General features: G+C 43.6%; 1 protein-coding gene and 1 pseudogene across 1 annotated transcript; both read right to left on the bottom strand.

Moving 5' to 3' along the window:
• Nucleotides 1-1,693: 1,693 nt before the first annotated feature.
• Nucleotides 1,694-4,659, bottom strand: LOC146273504 (transcriptional repressor scratch 2-like; annotated as a pseudogene).
• Nucleotides 4,660-12,526: 7,867 nt separating this feature from the next.
• ube2v1 (ubiquitin-conjugating enzyme E2 variant 1) lies at nucleotides 12,527-16,522 on the bottom strand. The gene is made up of 4 exons (XM_084705440.1): nucleotides 16,386-16,522; nucleotides 14,944-15,092; nucleotides 14,513-14,638; nucleotides 12,527-14,123 (listed from the first exon to the last, which is right to left on the bottom strand). The coding sequence occupies exons 1-4, from the start codon at nucleotides 16,405-16,407 to the stop codon at nucleotides 13,977-13,979; spliced, it is 444 nt and encodes a 147-aa protein (XP_084561566.1). The 5' UTR covers nucleotides 16,408-16,522; the 3' UTR covers nucleotides 12,527-13,976.
• Between the last annotated feature and the right edge of the window lie 2,596 nt (nucleotides 16,523-19,118).

Genomic DNA, 19,118 nt, shown 5'->3' with positions numbered 1-19,118 from the left:
ATGATTGAGTATACATGCAATTGTGTGTATTTTCATGAGCAGCATTGTGTCTCAAAATAGTCTTGACAGCACATTGGACTGCATAGCTGATTCTTCTCTGGGGACCAGGGGTCTAAGAGGAGACGGAGGGGGGGGGGGGGGGGGTTTAGGCCCATTTGGACCAGTCGGGGTAGGGCAGCCTGGTTCTCATGACACCTGACCCAGTACATATCCTGTCCCCAGCCCTCTGGCATGGTGTTGTGAGGGGGATAAAGTGGAGGCAGGAGAAGTCTTTGACCCAAAAGAAGGCTCTGGAACACAGGTTAAGCTGGGGTGTCTAAACACAGAAAGAGGAAACCTGTACAATGCACTCCGAATGCTACGTGAGTTTCCACTTTCATGTGTGTGAGATGTCACTCACCTTTCTTGTTAGTATTTGTGGTTGGTAACATGCAAGAAATGTATGCTTAATTTGTGTACATTGACACAAAATAAATTCATGTGACCCAGTGATGGGTTTCTTCTTCCAGAGAACACATAATTTCAGGTACAGTGACTTGTTTTTTATTGTTATTTGGCCAATGCACAGTAGACCGTTTGTTTTGATGTACTTACTATACCTTACATTCAGTGAATGCGATTTCCCCCTCTGCTGGGCAGCAGAGATACTACAGTTCAGAACAGGATGACCATATTGAAACGAGAGAGATCATGACATTCTATATCTTTCAAGGAGTCTCCCAAAAATGTTTTTGGAAGTATATGCTCAATTTATTTGAGACACTGAAATGTCAGATTTTTTACTGTCAGATGTTTTCTGTTTGGAAGATTCTGAAAGAATGTTGATTTCTAGAATAATGATATCCTGATTAAGACCCGATCCTGATAACATTTCAAGTCATTAAATGGCTGGCTGATGTTGATATTATATTTAATGAGGACCTTGTAGCAATGTAAATTAAAAAATATTAATTGAAGTTAATTAAACATTCAAATGTTTTATGGCTACATAGAGTCAGTTACAGTAGCCCATAAAGATAACATATTAATTCGTAATATCAAGACTTCATAAAATTAGAAAGATAATACTTTCCACATTGGAAGTATAACCACATTGGAAGTATAACCACGTATTGTGTCCATAGGTTCAAATGTAGGTTTAAAAGACCTTTCTCCTTTATAGTGCATAGATTTACATATCAATAACTAACATGGTTGAGACCATTTACAGCATTGACTTTTTGTTGAAATATAATACAGAGTTTTATTAATCAGAAGTTCAATGTATAAATTAAATAAATAGATGCACAATTGCACAATTAATTAGTAAATAAATAATCAATCATATAATCTGATCAATAAATAGTCAATACTACATAAATAAATGAATAAATACACAAATACATAATAACAAAGAAATTGATGGTCATTAAGAGCTCTCTGGTTAACAAAATATTACTGGAAATATTGCAGCCTAATAAACAGTGCATCTTTTAGAAATTGAGTCCACACATCCACCTTTGCGCTTTAAGTCAGTTATTAATATTATCTTCCAGTTGTAAGAGGAAACGTAAGTGGCGTTATTGCTTTCATTAAAGGCAGGAGCAGGAAGATGTGCGAGAGAGATTTCAGTTATTTAAATCACCTCTTGATATTAAATGTATTTTCTGAAGTGCTAACTGAATGTCTCTTAACTTGGATGGGACAAAGTTCTAAAATGTTGTTGTTGTGGATGTGACTTGCTCAGTCTTCGGAGCTGCAGTCATCCTCGTCCCCAGACCCTTTGAAACAGGCTGACTCATAGTGCTTGTTCAGATAAGACTTCAGCGCAAAGCTCTTGTCACACCGCTTGCAGGTGTAGTGCTTGAAGGCCGAGTGTGTCTGCATGTGGGCGCGCAGGTTGGATCGGTCGGCGAAAGCTTTGCCACAGTGGGCGCAGGCAAAGGGCTTCTCCCCCGTGTGTGACCTCATGTGACCCTGAAGGAGCCAGGGTCGGCTGAATGCCTTGCCACATACGTTGCACTCGTGGCGCAAGTCGTGAGTGAGCATGTGCATGGCGAGTGCAGGCATGGATACGTACGCCTTATGGCAGGTGGGGCACTTCCTGGCCTGCTGGCTGTCCAGACTGCGGTGCGTCTGCTTGTGGCGACTCAGGTTGGAGGAGGTGGCATAGGTTTTGCCACACTCGCCGCACGTGTAACGTCCTGGCCCCTTTGACTTGCCCTTGGTTGGTGTTGACTCTGTAGAGGTCCCCTCGTCGCTGCTGTCAGGGTGGCTGCCCTTGCGGGGGCACCTCTGAGTGGTCGCTCTCCGGGAGCGTCCATCGGAAATGAGGAAGGCGGGGGAGAAGCCCTCGGAGCTCTCGGACCCCAAACAGCTGCTGCTGTCCGACTCGGCAGCGCTGGAGCGGGGGCTGTCGGGATGCTCCATGTCGTGGTCGGAGAACTCCTCCCCCCCGCTCCCCCCCCTGCGTTCCTCGGGGAGTACAGGGGTCCTGAGGAGAGGACTTTGGGGACCCCTCTCGGCAACCCTGCCTCCTTTGTGTTCTGGCACACCGAGGGAATGAGGTAATCATGGATGTATCCTGCATAAAGAGACAGACTTAGCCTGAAATATATTCACAAAGAGATTTTGGTAAACACTTCCTAACTCTAAAAGTTAAGAAATACAGATTTTCACTTAGAAGAATTCAAATATTTTGTATAGACACATTTATGTATGACTCATTGATTCTTTATTCAGATTGTCAGCTAAACTAGTGAAAGACCATTGACTGTATCCTGAGGCTTTGCAGATCAATAGGAAATTGCATACAGGAAACCGTTTGCAAGTGCCTGGTTCAGCAAGCTCTGTGAATGAAATATTAATGACCCTTCAGTGCTCACGTTTTACAGCGGATCAATAAGTCATCAGGCTCAAACAAGTGCTATCATAAATATCTGAATGGAAAGTGCAGGCAGATACAGAAGTCCAATGCACAATGACAAAATAAATTTGCCACACATTGATAATGCAAAAAAACACTTGGCTCGCCTCAACAGGCCACTGATCCACCTGTTATTGGCCCCTGCCAGCGTATCTAAATCTGTGATTGTAGCAGCAGACACACAGAATGTCTGAGTAGAGAAATCCCTAAACCGCTAAATCATTTTAATCAGATCATTGCCCCATCTGGGGTGTTTTGAAAGTGCTGGGAGGACGGTAATGGGGATATTGAGTGACAGGTGGAGTGTTATGTGGGCAAAATGGGGAAGGAAGGACTTAGAGTGTGTGCATGTGTGTGTGTGTGTGTTGGGGGATGAAGGAGTGGGGTGGTGGGTGGTGGGTGGGGGTTCATAGTCTGATCTTGACAGCAGTGCGGAGTATACTGCACTCCCCCCTGCAACACAAAGGGAACTAGACAGCTGGCATCCTAAATCTGGGGGGGACAAATGATCTGGTGAGCCCAAGCTTCGGTGATGCTCAGTCACATTCCACACAAAAAAACCACGACAAATTTCCATAGACCCTCATTGAAATGCACTCGTAGAGGCAATGTATTTGTGAAGTTTACAGTACTCTCTAATTACATATAATGAACAAAAGAGGCTTATTCTCAAACATCTGACATTCTATATGTCCAATCGATGCACTTCCTTCACAGAGGCTACTTCACTCTATACCAGACACAGATTGGGTTGCCGCAATCCTAACCCCAGTGGATGTGTAACGTCCTGTAAGGTCAGATAGAGTGGGGGCTGGAGGGATGGAAGGATGAGGGGATGGAAGGATGAGGGGATGGAAGGATGAGGGGATGGAAGGATGAGGGGATGGAAGGATGAGGGGATGGAAGGATGAGGGGATGGAAGGATGAGGGGATGGAAGGATGAGGGGATGGAAGGATGAGGGGATGGAAGGATGAGGGGATGGAAGGATGAAGCACAGGGGGTTAGTGGATGATAAGAGAAAGACTCAAGGGCGACGGCACCAACGAAGGACAAATGGGTCCCATGTGGGGATCTGCTTTCTACTGAGGTTGCAGAATTCATAAAGGCTACGGCCAGGCGCCGATGCTTGCATCCACGTACGTTCATTACGCACGTAGACAATAGTCTTAAAGCTCCCCCAAAGCCTACTGTGTGATGTGGGTCTAGTATTAAGCTGATTGTTGTGGCATGACCTGAATACTATTTAGCATTGCTGAAATGAGTAAACAAAAGTCTGGAGGCATGGTGTGTGTGTATGTGTGCGTGTGTGTGTGCATTAAGGGGGAAGGGTGTTGTGGGGAATTAGGAAGCAAACAACAACACAGCCCCCACATCGGGGGGGGGGCAACAGGAATAAATATGTTGATCTGTTATTTTGTTTTGTTTCAGCATTTTCTTTTCTTTAAGTGCGATACAAATGAACACCAACAACAAATCTCAGGCATAAAATAACCTCAACTTGATTAAGGAAAATACATCTAATTGACAGAAAAAACTAAGAGCACATAGCATTCCAGCAGATGAAAACATGTTTTGTTGTTCCATAGACTCACTCACCATTTTCACTTAAACGGACCGCCAAGTTGGTTGCAGACTCGGTGATGGCACGTGTCACAGAATAAGATCCAGTCGAGTGATGGTGGTGAGGATGATGATGACCGGAGGTAGCGAAGTCATGGACTTTCAGTTGTTTAACCAAAAAGGAACGTGGCATTTTCACAACAGTCAAAAGCGCTAGAGCCACATGGAAATATTACGGAAAAAAAAATACAAAAACACTTGAAGACTAAGTCTAAGAAACCAAAATGGTGGCTGATGACGTAAATAATGATGCTCTGGAAATGTTCCTCTTAAAAAAAAAAAAAGAAAAAAAAGACAACAACTCTTTTTGGCCTGAATATCCTCTTTGCCCAGAGAAGAGAGATAGAAAAGGTTGGAAAGGGACAGAAGGCTGGTGAGAGGACAGAGAGGAGAGAGAGAAATGAAGTACAGAGGTAGAGAGACAGAGAGGAGAGAGATGACTACTAGCTGAGCTCAGCACTAACGCAGCAGCCTTTTATATGGGGCACGAGCCCCCAAAGATCAGGTGGTGCTTTGGAAAAGGGAGCTTCTTAGCATTAATCCATCAAACATCCCCAGGGACACACATCAAATTACCACAAGCCGTCTGTGCATCCCCGCACACACACAACCACATGCGTGAGGGTGCACACAGGCTTATACACACACACACACACACTCCCTTTCTCATACACACACTCCCACTGCAGCTAAACTTGCCCCTTCCCCCTCCTCGCTTTCACCCCTTCATCCCTTTCCCTAGCAAAGAAAGGAGAGCAGACAATAGCATGGTGGGAGCACGTGGGTGACACTACAGACAGCATCTTGTCCCCCCATTGTCTTGAAATGAAGTCGCTAACACAGTTTATGCTGCCCTGAAAAGCTCTGCCTCTCTCACTCTCTCTCCCTCTCTTCTACGTTCTCTGAAAATTGCATCTGCAATGCCTCATGTTCACAGAATTGAATTTGAACTGTATAATGACTTGAGTAGGGATATAGATTTCACTGCAAAGCCATGTATATGGACAAGCAAGTATGACAAGTAATTTTCTTTTTACACACAGCCATTTCACACAAAGCCAAAGTAATTTTTATTTTATATAATTACTAAAGATTTGCCTTTCTTTCTATTTAAATTATGTAGACATCTGGGCATTCTCAAAATTCCTAGAATATTACGCACAGGTTATTTCCTGTAGTATACTGTAGTATAGGAGTATGTCTACTGTAATATTTGTGAATATTTCCAATTTGATGGCATTTTTACACACCTCTTCTAAGTTTCTGTTCACCGTCATGCCAGCTCAGCCTTCCTCAAATCACAATAGCTGTGTGACTTCTAGCTCGTACACTGTGGCGAGGTGACCCCTAAGAGTCAATGGGGGAGACAGGGTCAATCTCTGCAGGGGCCACATACACACACACACACACAGCTTTAACAAAGCCTGGATGGTTCTCACATCCAGATGGCTCCACAAGGCGTGTACAGTTTGCCTGGAAGCTTCACAATATGGCATCACAGACTGACTGCCATCCAGTATTTTGCAACAGTGCACAGTTGAATGTGTCCCATTAAATATCCTCTTTAGATATTACTTTGATTACTTAATATGGTGTGTAATTTATTTATTATTGGCAAAAAAACGAGGAAAAACAAAACAAAATCCAAACATCCACACAAACCCCATTTGATTCATTCTTAGAATTTCATATGTCACATACACCACACCAGCTTTCAAGTGAGTTTTTGAACAGTGACATACATTTTTGTTTTTTTGGCTCTACAGTACAACACATTTTGAATAAAACAATGACTATGAGGTTAAAGTGCTTAATTTGCGTATGTTCACATGCATTCAGTTATTGCACATCCTTTGCATGCCATAACTTACTGAAGTCTGTGACCTATTAGCACCACCCAACCGTAGTATTACGGTGGTAGTAGCAACGTCACCTGAAGGCATAAAGATCAGAGGACAGAATTGAGAGTGAATAGATCAAAATGAAGATGACGGGAGTCCAACGAAAGAGAAAGGGAGTACAACGGCACTTAGGAATGATTGCTTGATTGAACCTGACGTTAGTTTCCTCCAGGATCACAATGACTCTTATTGAGAGACTTGTTGCTCTTGTAGGTTAGTTATAACGAAGTTAACTCTTGAACTCTTGTACTCGCTGTGAAATATTTTACTGTTGATTGTTCTTCTACAGGTACAGTCTTGCATTTTTTGGGGTTCATGTTGTTTTAATTTGAAACTTGTATAACCGCATGCTCTTATGGGTCTTCCCTTTGGCACTTGTTTAGTTTTTCACAATATATGCTTCATGTTTTGGCTGCTTGCAGTGTTTGGGGCTACCTCATTCAGATCAGTGACCTATGCTCTTTTGTAAAGCTCTCTCTTGGAAGTCGCTTTGGATAAAAGCGTCTGCTAAATGCATAAATGTAATGTAAATGTAATGACATACAGCCAACAGGTGTTTAATATACAATCAGGCAGTATAGTTTGTTGTATAATCATAGCAAGGCCGTAGCCATGGAGTCAACATTGGGGGGGGGGTGAAATTTGCTGGGGAGTCTGAGGGTCCCCCCCTGAAAACTGTAATTTTTTATTAATTTACACATGGGATAATCTTTTTTTTTGGGACAGCGTGTGTGGTTGCCTGTCATAGCGTAGCACAATAATATTTTATATTGTTATATAAATATATTGGGGGGGACATATTGACCAGATTTGAATATTGGGGGGGGATGTGTCCCCCCCAATATACATTATGATTACGGCCCTGAATCATAGAGACAACAACCACAGTATCTTAGTCCTGACCATATCAGGACTCTTACGCTTCCTGGAACGCTAAAGCCAGGTCTGCTTGTGCCATAGACCCCTGGGGGTCTCCAAAAAGCCCACAGAACACTTTCTTTCAAACTACAAGATGTCTTTTTAGGCCTGGTCTAACTGCATAACTGTCATCAGTACACAATAAAGGGCAAAGCAAGAACACGTATATTTTACATGAGGTACTATCTTAGTTAGATAGGCCTACATATATTCTTGTCATGTCAGTACTTGTTTTCATAGGTGATTCAAATTCAGATTTCACAATTACGGTGAGTGTGAGGAGATTGTGATTCCAGCCAAAAACATAATTTAGTCTCTATTCTACCAACTGTATGGTGAGAAGGGCATAGAGCCTAGAGAGGGGGCTTTTGAGGTCTGTTTTAACAGCGATAAGTGAGATAATTTGTGCTAATCACATCCAGTCATCAGTGGAGGGCCCTCGGAAAAACAAACGTAGGTCCTTTTCACTAAGGCATCTTTTCAGCGGCTGACTAAATTCCTTTTCTCTTTGGGTACCTGACAACGAGGCAGCTGCAAGCCAATGAATGACACTGATTGTCTTTTCCTTTTAATCAGCAGTTAGTGGCTCTATTGAATTCAATATAGAAAGAGAAATTCCCATCTTTCCTGTTCACCCTCTTGTAGGACGTGTGTGAATAGCTGGAGAGACGGCACTTGCCCCTGCAGAAAAATGTTTCTTTAAAAGATCTTTTTGGCCATGCACCACACCTTCCTCCTCAGATTTCTTATCCCAGCTTTCGGCTACATTTTGCAGGCAAGCTTTGAGACCAAATCATGAAAGATCTCCAGAGATTTGACACACATAGTACTGCAGCATACACACACATTGCAAAACCTCACCTCACTTCAGTGGGAAGTGGCCGTTTACACTTCCAGGGGAAGGTCAACCATGTATTCCATCTTGTCCTGGAGATCCAGGAGTATCAGAGTAATGGTTGACCAAAGAGACGTGGAGCTTTGAGACCCCATCAGGGGTGGTGAGTAACAGGGGCGGAGTCAGGTGGCTGAGCAGTTAGGGAATCGGGCTAGTAATCAGAAGGTTGCCGGATTGATTGGGGGAATGTTCCTGTACATATTGTAAGTCGCTCTGGATAAGAGCGTCTGCTAAATGACTAAATGTAATGTAAATGTAACAGGGAGCCGGTCAGGGCGGTGATTGCCATTGTGGATGGGTGGGGCCACGGTGATGCACAGGAGGAGGATGTGCAACTACATTTCAATCTAGTCAGCCCTCAGTCCTGATAAAAAGGACTCTGTCTGTCTCTCTCCTTTCTATTTTGGGACTCATCAATCAACGCTGTCACACTCGCCTCATGGCTTCCGAGCTTGCCGGTTCGATGGTGCGTGGCGTGGCCTCCAGGGAACACTCCCGAGCTGCAGATGCTGCTGGAAATGGAAGCGCTTTCTGGGGAAAGGGCATGAGGGGAGACCCAGTGCATGATTAGGATGATAGGAGGGCTAGCAAAAACATGCCGTATGGTAGATGGAGCCAGGAAAAGTGACAATAGTAGAAACAGATGCATGGTACAGCTACATTGATTTTCATGAGGGGCCAAGGAGCAATGGATTTTGGTGCAGCATTCTAAAATGGAAAGGTTTTGGAAGTATTCTCCATTGAATAAATTGAATAATCACTCAACAATCTCACAAATATGTACTTTCAAACAACACTGCGCAATGCAGACTGATGACTGAGTGTGTGTTCTAAACATTTTTGATAAAAGAAAGTGTCCATCACATTACCATACATTACATCCAACGTGGGCCTCCATTAAAAATGACTGTGTACCATTGTCACTCTTCCATTACTGAAATAACCATGTTTATCTTCTGAAAGTACACTGCCTCGATGTCCTTGGCACCTGGTTCTGACAAAAGGCCTTCCATGCTGCACCAGTGAGTAAATTAACTTTCCCAGGGAAAGATTGGCTCCGACTTCTTTCTCTGATGATAATGCTGAATATTTTTGGCCCTGGGGTGCATATATCACTTCTCTATCCCCCATTCAATACACAATCAACTGATGGTGTCACCAGGGGTGACATTGTCTCTACAAGTGTCATTCGGTGGCCTTGAGAGCACTTACACTAAATGGCTCTCCGCCAAATAGCCCTTCAACGCTGGTCTGGTTCTACTACGCTGTCAAAAGGGGAAATGACCTGCAAAAGGACCCAAATGGAAGCGGAAAGGATGGGGAGGTCTCTCTGAAAAGGACGTTGCATATCGTTTGGTCTAATGTCCGCATAAAAACAGCTCATTTCGCCAAATGAAATAGTGTAAGAGAGTGATGGCCGTATCTGGGTAGAGTGGATGAGCAAGGGGGTGGGGTGGAAAGTATCGTAAATTCTGCTTAATTGAGAGGCACGTGGCTTCACAAAAAAGCAGGCTGGAGGGAGAGAGTGGGTGTGATAGGGGCCAGCTGCACGACTAAGACCATAGACTGCGTGCTTAAAAGTGAGAGTGTGTGTTGGTGGGGGGGGCCTCTCACACCCTACACTCTTTGTCTCTGGGCCATCTGCTGGGCTTTCATAATGTGCGTGAGGGGAGCGTAAAGGGATGTGTGTGCCGAGTATGGATCTGTGTTGGGGGGGGGGGGGGGGGGTTGAAGGAGGTCTGAGAATGAGTGAGAGGGCTACATTCCGTCACCTCCTAGTCATGCACATGGGCTAGACTGGACCATGACCATTCTGGGGCTACATTACACCAGGGCCAGACCAGGGCCATGGAACCAGAGGTTTGGAAGAGCTCGGACATGGGGTTGAGGGGGGGTTACAAGCCCCTGGTTTATTTGGCTTGTTCAACGAGTTACTTTGGCTAACTTAGCATGACCTCTATGAAATATCTGGGACATCAAATGCCCTGTAAACACTTTTTTTCATGGCTCGAGTAAAGAAGAACACTTTTCCACAAGTTTACATTCCATACTGTAACAATGCCTTGTTTAATTAACCATGAGAGACAAAAAAAAAGCAAAATAAGTGTGACAAGCTTCTCAAAAAAGTATCTGAATCAGAGATTTTAAGGGTATGCTCTCACTAGAACAAAATGATAATCATTCACAAAGCCCAAATCTGTCCATTTAGCTAATTGGTACTCTAACTGTGGGTCCCTCACACTCTCACACACACGTTAGGAGAAAAAAAGTGTGTGTGAGAGTGTGTGTGAGTGGTATTGACCCTGTGAGCAGATGGGGCTCTCCAGACTGCTCGGAGCAGCCTCCACACACACACAAGGTCGCTTGGTAGAATGGTGTGGGGAGTGTGTGTCAATGACCATCTGACACCTCCCACAACTGGTCTACACTCCGCCTGTGTTTTACATCTGAATACAACAAATGGAGTACGTCGTGGAAATGAGTTAATTATCGAGATGGTGTGCAACTAGAGATATTTCATATGATAATCAGCCAGTCTGTGCAGACCTGTGAATAACGAACATATCAAGTGTATAAAAGAAGATAGTTCACTATAAAATCCATACAGTACATCAACCTACTTTAGATTTTGGAAAATTGAAATTAAACAAATCAAAATCTACTTTTGATAGAAGGGGTTTAAGAACTTTACGAAAATAAGCACTGTAGCAATCGAGATAAAACTGCAATGTGTGCCATCACTGAGGGTTTAAGATGGCAGAGGGGCAGTTCTATGGGCGTATGTGAAACCCTCTGTGACATTTCTTGTAAAAATGGATATACACATTTTTAAATGTGTATATTTTGTAAATCTGTGCATTCATGTTTTATTTTAAAAGCATCAAGGATAGCATCAGTATAAAAATAAAAAAAACACAAGTTTGAGTGCACTAAAACTAAAAGTTTGTGTTAATGCACTCTTCCTGATTGTTGTCCTTTCTGCTATCTTATCTGGTAAATGTGTGTGATCCTGTGCTTTATAAATATTCTAGCCCCCTCTCAAACACATACACACCCACATCCCTTCTAGACAGGTAGGTCTAGGAATGGTCGGAATGTTGTTCATACACATGCAATTATGGTGACTGATGGATTGTCTGTATGTTGCCATCCCTTTCACCAGGGATACAGTAGGCATGATAGAGTGCTTGTCCATCCAAGCAAATACAATTAGGCTGATTGAATGTTGTCCATTTAAATTTGCCCTTGCAAAACACACATGGTACACACACCGACACATAAATGCAACACAAAAAAGTTTACATAAAAGGTTAATATTGTGGTTGCGTAGATGTACTTCCCTAACTGTGGTTTATTTGCCATTTGCAAACAGTGACAGGGACATAGTAAGAGGTTGTTTAGGCGAAAAGAGAAAACAACAAACAACAAAAAAAGACCTGTTACGGAAGTGCAATCCATCCCAAAAAACTGAAAATGTTTATTTGCTTAGTAACTTAATGTGACTCCCATATTCAGAGAGAGAAAAAATCAGATAAAGTATAGTGCAAGGTGCATGGAGAAATGTATTCAATAACTTTGTATATATTGTACTGAATGACTGTTCATTTATAGGCTCTGTGGTTCATCTCTGGCACTCTTTCTTGGGGGTCGCAGAGGACTCCAGTATGATGAGCTGAGAGCAGTCTGGCACACCCAGCTGTCTCTCATTGTGATAAATTTGTTTTGCTTTCTCCTGAGTCCCTTGTCACATGCCTCCCTTTGTCCCTTCCACCAGCCTGCCCTTTGACGCCAGTCTCCATCCTCGCAGTGGTGGACCGTCACACCATCCAGACAAGCAACAGCTGTCGAACGGGAAGCGCTGCAAAGCATCCCAGAGATGGGCTGCAGGTTGCCGTCAATCCAGCCAGGTGGACAAAAACAAATACTGAATGCTGAGTAGACTTTACTTCCTGCTTGCCTGGTAGCATGGTAAATAAACAAGTCAACTCTGTTGTTGTTCGCCTAATTCTCTTTGAAAGGGGCCAGTTTCTCTTGCATGGTTTCTTCAAGGTTGTCTAACACTATCTTAGTACAAAACTTGTCGTGGCCTCAGGTTCATAGTGGAAGGGGTGAATTCTGGCTGTTGACCTCAGAAATTGATTTGTTTTTCAAACAAAACTGGATACAAAAGTTATATTCATGGTACATAAGGTACACTTATGTCCACGTGTAAGGAAACCGGATGCTGGCAAGATTGATGGGAGTTTTCTGGTAGAGAACAGGTCTCAACAATCAGGACACCAACACATGCAAAAGTAATGTTTAATTCAAATAAAACCATGCACAGGTCACCCAGACTAGATTCACACCCGTTATAAAATAAAACATCTATAGCCATACATTTCATTCCATGGGCTTTCAATGAGGAGGCTGAAAGAGAGTTCACAAGTCAATCTCAAATAGAGAACCCTCCCATATACTCCTCACACCAAACTCTCAGGAAACATGACTGTGGTGAATCCGATAAGAGGCCAAGCACTGAAGCTCAGCATCTGAAATCCCATGTACTTATTTTTTAAGAGAAAATTGTATTACTTTTTCCTCACCTATCACCTATACTAAATCGTCATTAAATCATTATAAATTGCTATGAACTATATGGCACAAAGGACAAGTTAGAGAAAACAGGCGTGTGGAGCACATAGAGGGACTGCCCTGCTGATACACGTGTTGCTGTTGAATATATGTTGGTTAATTAACCTGATGTACCGTACATGTGCTTGAGTAAAGACCCCGGTTATTCACATAAACGGGAGGAAAACGTGTGACTTGTCTGAGACCTTTGCAGCTTTGTAAAATGGACCCACTCAACTCCCCCTCCTCTTTTGTTTCCCCAAATAGCAGCGTTTTAGGGACTGTTTCTTTTCTCAATTTGTTAACATTTTGGTAACAAGACACTTCTGGCCCACAATGACTAGGTTGATTTTGGTTACACACTTAAGTTTCAGTGACAAGACGAAGAGCACATTTCTTAAGTCTGTCTTACAATAGGGGCCCAACAAGAATTTTCCAAAAGCAGCAGGATGTCTTGAATCCCACCCATTACGACCTGCATTATAGTCAAATGCAGCCACCGCCACCCTTTGTTGAAGAATCCAGCACACACATAAGATAGGTACACTCAATAAGATCATTTATGTTATTTTACAATCTGGATGTAGAACACAAAGATAATAAAAAAACAAGATTAGTAAGATGTACAGTATTGGTTTGTAGTTGTATCATAATGTCTGATCTGCACGGTGAGTGTTGAGGCGGTGGGGGGTGAGGGGTGGTGTTCACCCGAGCATCCATCTCTCGGTTCAATGAAACGCTCCAGAGAGAGAAAGTGAGCATGGTTTAAGAAAGACTATGTGGGAGGGGGACCTGGCAAAGAGGGGGTTACGTGAGAATGGGGTTTTGTTTTTTTCCAAGAGTCTTGGAAATAATAGAGGCAACCTGCTGCGGTGTTTATGTGTATCTGTATATATATACATATAGATATACATACGTGTATTTCAGAGGAAGCTTTTAATCCATGTACATAAATTGTGTGGTGTGTCGGTCTAGTTGAAAGGAAGCGTTGAGCAAGTGTACTTTGCATTTCTGTGTGTGTGTGCGGCGCATGTGTGCATGTGTGTGTGCATGTGGATGGCGGGCGGGGGAGGGAGGGACAGTGAAGAACAGAGTTGAACAGGCAGGCCGCTGGGGGGAGGCTCAGTTGCTGTAGACCTGGCCTTCGGGCGGCTGGGGCAGCTTCATGTTCTCTTTGCACATCATGAGCCGTCTGAGCTCCTGCAGCACCACACGGATACTGTACGAGTTCTGCCACTTGGCCAGAGCTGCCACCGCCCGCGTGTCCACCTGGTGGGAGGCATGTACACTCTTACCCCAAGGAGGAGGCATGGCTACACGTGCATTTAAGATCATAGTCCCAAAAATATACAAGAAATATATCCCCAAACACGGTGACTACTGAGCTCCAGTGTGCACCTGTGAAACACTGAAGTCTAGGAGTTGGTCTAAGACCACTAATGTGAAAGACTGATCCAACGGAGGCTTGGTTAGGGTTAGGCACATACTAAATACAAACACCCTCCTCTACTCCTCTCCACAGCCTACGTTACGTGCAGCTTCTACACAAGTGAAGCTTTAACAGCAACAGGCAGAGTTGAGAAATATGAACTGCCACACATTGAAGTGATCCCACCACCCTGCCCGGAGAATAAGAAGTAATGGCATAAGAAACTTACGACACCATTGGAGTTGTGCACGCCATTTAAATTGATCTTGGTCACGAAGCGGACGAAAGGGGCAGTCTCAGGATACCTGGGTCCACATTCTACCTTAAGACTGTACATCCTGTTCTCATAGATTGTCTGGAATGGGGGGACATTGGACAGCAACAATATTTTAAGGCAGGACAATTCTGCCTTACTATTTTGATACCTTGTACTATTAACCATATTGTAAGAATCTTGCATACTGGGGTGGGCACTACAAAACAGAGACATGGTGGAGGGAAGAATCAAGGGATGGACTGCGAGGCGAAGGAGGGAAGCTAGTGAGGTAAAACTAGGCTGAAAGACAATTAAAACATTTAGAATTGTAATAATATATCTCTTAATCCAGGGATTTAATGACGTGACAGTGGTTAAATGATTGGTCTAGTATGCTCTCTCACCCTGGGCGGCCCAATAATCATGCCAGTCCAGCGGGTCAGTGTCATGTCGTCATCATCCTCAAGTCCCCAGCTCACAGTCCCATCTCCTACACCTTTCTGGCCCTCTTCCAGCTCCTCCAGCAACCGAAAGTTACGGGGAACTTTGACGCCTATTTAGAGAGATTTCAAAGCAGAAGAGGGTGGGACAGCATTATCCTCAACTAGGTTCACCAGCAGTAATCTGAAGATGTTCCATGATATGTGTTGTTGGGTTGGATTAAGTTATTAAATCGTTTTTTTCGATTGACAACTCTACTAAGTCAACTGTTACATACACTTCATCATAATCTAGTTTACTGACGGGGTTCATTTTGTGTGCTTGGTTTTAAATTTGAAACGAAAAGCATAGTGCTCTCATGTTGCATGTAGACTCCACTATGAGATTTCATGGAACAATGTGAGGTGTTCAATAAGTGAACTCCGAGGTGGTCACAAACTTCATAAAAATGAATTAAGTCTAGATTACCTTGAGCTAAATATTCACACGAGTTTTAACGAGTTTATGTAATGGAGGTCTCAACAACTCAGCTAACATTACTTGTTAAAGTAAATTGAGAACGTGGCCATATTACGTAAATTATTGTACTATTGACATGTACCCAAATTGTGTTTTTTGGTGTTCACACACGACATTCTAGTTAGCTGGCGACATACTAGATGGCTTTAGCCTATAGTTAGGGGCGTTACTTAAGCTTGGGCTGAAAGAAAATATTAGCCAGTTTGCTAGAAAAACGCTTATTATTGTTAGCCAGTAAGGTCACGGCAATTTTATTTTGTAAGCATATTTCTCATATTTGACCATACAACAGTTGCCACGAGCTCTGCGACTTTGAGAGTACTGCTATTTCAATCTGAATAAGTGCCACGGAGTTCCCGTCTTGTTTGGCGTAGTTAGTTAGCTAGCAAGCTAGCTCTGCAGAGACATGACTCTGCACTAGAAAAAGCTATCAGTACCACAACCAGCTAGCATGCCGAAAACCTCGCCGCTAATCACGCAAACTAGCCTCGCTAACTCGGTAACTTGGTTTGCTTGTTTAAGTAATAGGCGCCACATTATACACCAAATAATATCTAATGAGCAAAGACTTCTTGGAGATATTAATCGAACTCGTTGGCTAGCGTTCTGGCTAATGTTTCATCATGTGCACCAGGCTACGAGGAGGGCGAGTCGACTGCTGCAATATATAGCTACCCGGTAGAGTAATATTACAGCCAGTTTGGCTAACGGTTTGCTAGCTAGCTAGAACTGCCGTCGTATGAATAATCTCGCACTAGTCGAAATATATAAACTATAATTTACAAGTGTGACATGATACATTACATGTATATGCATTTTAATGAAATGATATACCGCTAAAAACTGACCTCAATATCATATATGTGCGACTATGAATTCGGTTTACCTGATCCGGCGGCGGCCGCCATCTTTGTCTATGATACGCGGGAACGCGCACGTTGTTGTACGTACGTCAATTGAAGGTGCTAGAAAATATAGACTTTCGTACTTTCGCTGTAGGCTATACTGTACTACTCTGATATCTTCATTCATAAACATGAAATCATGAAAGGTTATATAATATGGTTAGGGTGCACTGGCGGACAGCATACACCTCCCTATATCAATAACAGTGAATTGCTTTAAAAAAAGACCTTACGATACATTTGTCACAGCTCGGTGCATTATTGGCAAGTAAGAAAATGGATACTTGTATTCAATTACAATTCCCCAAACACCTTTGCTACTAGCTTTAAAACGAACTAAAATATAAATTGAGGGGAAAAAGCAACGAGCACTCCAATATATTGTAATATGCCATGATCGATGGACAACTGTATGAAAGTTTATGTGTGGTAGCCTATAGCCTACTGAATTACACTTAGTTGTATACTTAAGCCCCAATGCTGCAGCTAAATTACCCAAGGACTGCAGCTAAAATGCCCATCACTGCTAGCCTGTATTAATCAATGATTTTCTTTAATGATTACATTTTTTAACTTAATTCCATGTGAGCAATGCTCCATTTGGTCTGTCTCTTCCTCATTGGCTTCAAAAGATGCCATGTCCACAGTCGCGAGTTCTCTTTTGCAATACACATCCTCCATCTAGTGGATAATTCACGCCATGCAGATGCACAATGTTGCTGAGTGGATTAATTTTTTTATGCTTTCTTGAAACTTTCACCAATTTTCTCAAAACATTAAACGCAAAAACAAATTTTACTACACTCATAACCCCTGACTCTTCTGGCAAAACCAAACAATCGCCTTAAAACCATTTAACGTTCTCAATTCTTTCAGATCACATAAAGCCTTTTTTTGTTAAAGTAAACGCATTTGCTATAAAAAAAGTATAGCACTATTCAGTAATCACAGTTTAGTAGGTGTACAATCAATATAGGTATACTGTAATTGCAGCAAGAAATAATGCATTGGATGTATGTATATTCAACACGTGTACACAGTAAGCCCAAAGAAGGCTCTAAATTACAGTTTTTCTCAATTGCACATTTCTGGAATGTGTACAGTGTTTTCTCCAAACTCTAAACACACATCTTCATACTTGCACTGTTTTTGCCAAACCCTTGACTTTTGACCCAAAATCAAACATTGTAGTCAAAACCATAATATCTGTTGTAGAAACCAAACTTTGCATTCAAAATACACACAAAGTCCTTAAATACAATCAACCTTCTGAATAGCCTTTACACACTGCTGGAAGGAATAGAAAACACCAAGCACCTGATGGCCAGGTTGGCCACGGAGCCCGGTTGGGCACAGCCCGAAGAAGCAACGTGGCACCCCCCTCTACATCCTTGGTGGGCCCACCACCCATGGGAGAAACCGTGGGAGTCGGGTGCGCCGCTACTTGGGTGGCTGTGAAGGACAGGGGCTTCGACGGACCAGACCGGCAGAGGCTGGCTCTGTGGACATGGAACGTGACCTCGCTCGGGGGGAAGGAGCCGGAACTGGTGTGGGAGGTGGAGCGCTACCAGTTGGATCTGGTAGGGCTTACTTCTACGCACAGTTGTGGCTCTGGATCCTTACTCCTTGATAAGGGATGGACTCTATTCTTCTCTGGAATTGACCAAGGTGTGAGGCAACGGGCGGGTGTGGGGATACTCACAAGCCTCCGGCTGAGCGCAGCTATGTTGGAGTTTACCCTGGTGGACGAGGGGGTCACCTACCTACACCTACGGGTTGTGGCGGGGGACTGTTGTCTGTGCATACGCACCAAACAGCAGATTAGAGTATTCAGCCTACTGAATGGAGTCCTGTATAGGGCCCAGTAGGGGCCTGCATAGTGCTGCTAGGAGACTTCAATTTGCACGTGGGAAATGACAGGGACACCTGTAGAGGCGTGATTGGGAGAAACGGCCTCCGCAATCTGAACCTGAATGGATGTTTTTTGTTGGATTTCTGTGCTAGTCATGGATTATCTATAACAAACACAAGGATGCTCATGCGTGTATGTGGTACCAGAGCACCCTAGTCCGAAGGTCAATAATCGATTTTGTATTCCTGTCGTCGGATCTGAGGCTGTATGTTTTGGACACTCGGGTGAAGAAAGGAGCTGAGTTGTCAACTGATGACCATCTGGTGGTGACTTGGATCAGGGGGTGGGAAAAGACTCTGGACAAACCTGGTAAGCCCAAGCAAGTAATGCAGGTAAACTAGGAACGTTTGGAGGAGGCCCCTGTCCATGAGATCTTCAACTCACACTCAGGCATCCCTGCAGAAGTTGGGGCCATTGAACCGGAGTGAGCAATGTTCAAAGCTTCTATTGCTGAAGCCGTGGTGGAGAGCTGCGGCCTCAAGGTCTTAGGTGCCTCAAGGGGCGGTAACCCTCGAACACCGTGGTGGACACTGGTGGTCAGGGAAGCCGTCCGACTGAAGAAAGAGGCCTTCCTGGTTTGTTGTCCAGGAGGTCTCTGGAGGCAGTTGCAATATACCGACACACCTGAAGAGCTGCGGCTTCTGCTGTGAGAGAGGCAAAGCAGTGGCTGTGGGAGAAGTTCGGAGAAGATAGGGAGAAGGACTTTTGGTCCGCACCAAGGCGCTTCTGGAAAACCGTCCGCCACCTGAGTAAGGGGAAGCGGGGAATCATCCAAGCCGTGTATGCAAAGATGGGACGCTGT

This window comes from Hypomesus nipponensis, chromosome 9 (genome assembly GCF_054491055.1).
Source record: "Hypomesus nipponensis isolate SF chromosome 9, ASM5449105v1, whole genome shotgun sequence".
NCBI classification, from domain to species: Eukaryota; Metazoa; Chordata; class Actinopteri; order Osmeriformes; family Osmeridae; genus Hypomesus; species Hypomesus nipponensis.
This window is presented reverse-complemented; position numbering and strand designations above follow the sequence as displayed.

Excerpts from the sequence above, each read along its gene's own strand:
- ube2v1 (XM_084705440.1), bottom strand. The coding sequence starts at position 16,407 with ATGGCGGCCGCCGCCGGATCAG. Across the intron at positions 15,093-16,385 it reads GGCGGCCGCCGCCGGATCAG|GCGTCAAAGTTCCCCGTAAC; the intron begins GTAAACCGAATT and ends CTCTCTAAATAG. Across the intron at positions 14,124-14,512 it reads TGCACAACTCCAATGGTGTC|GTGGACACGCGGGCGGTGGC; the intron begins GTAAGTTTCTTA and ends GCCTCCCACCAG.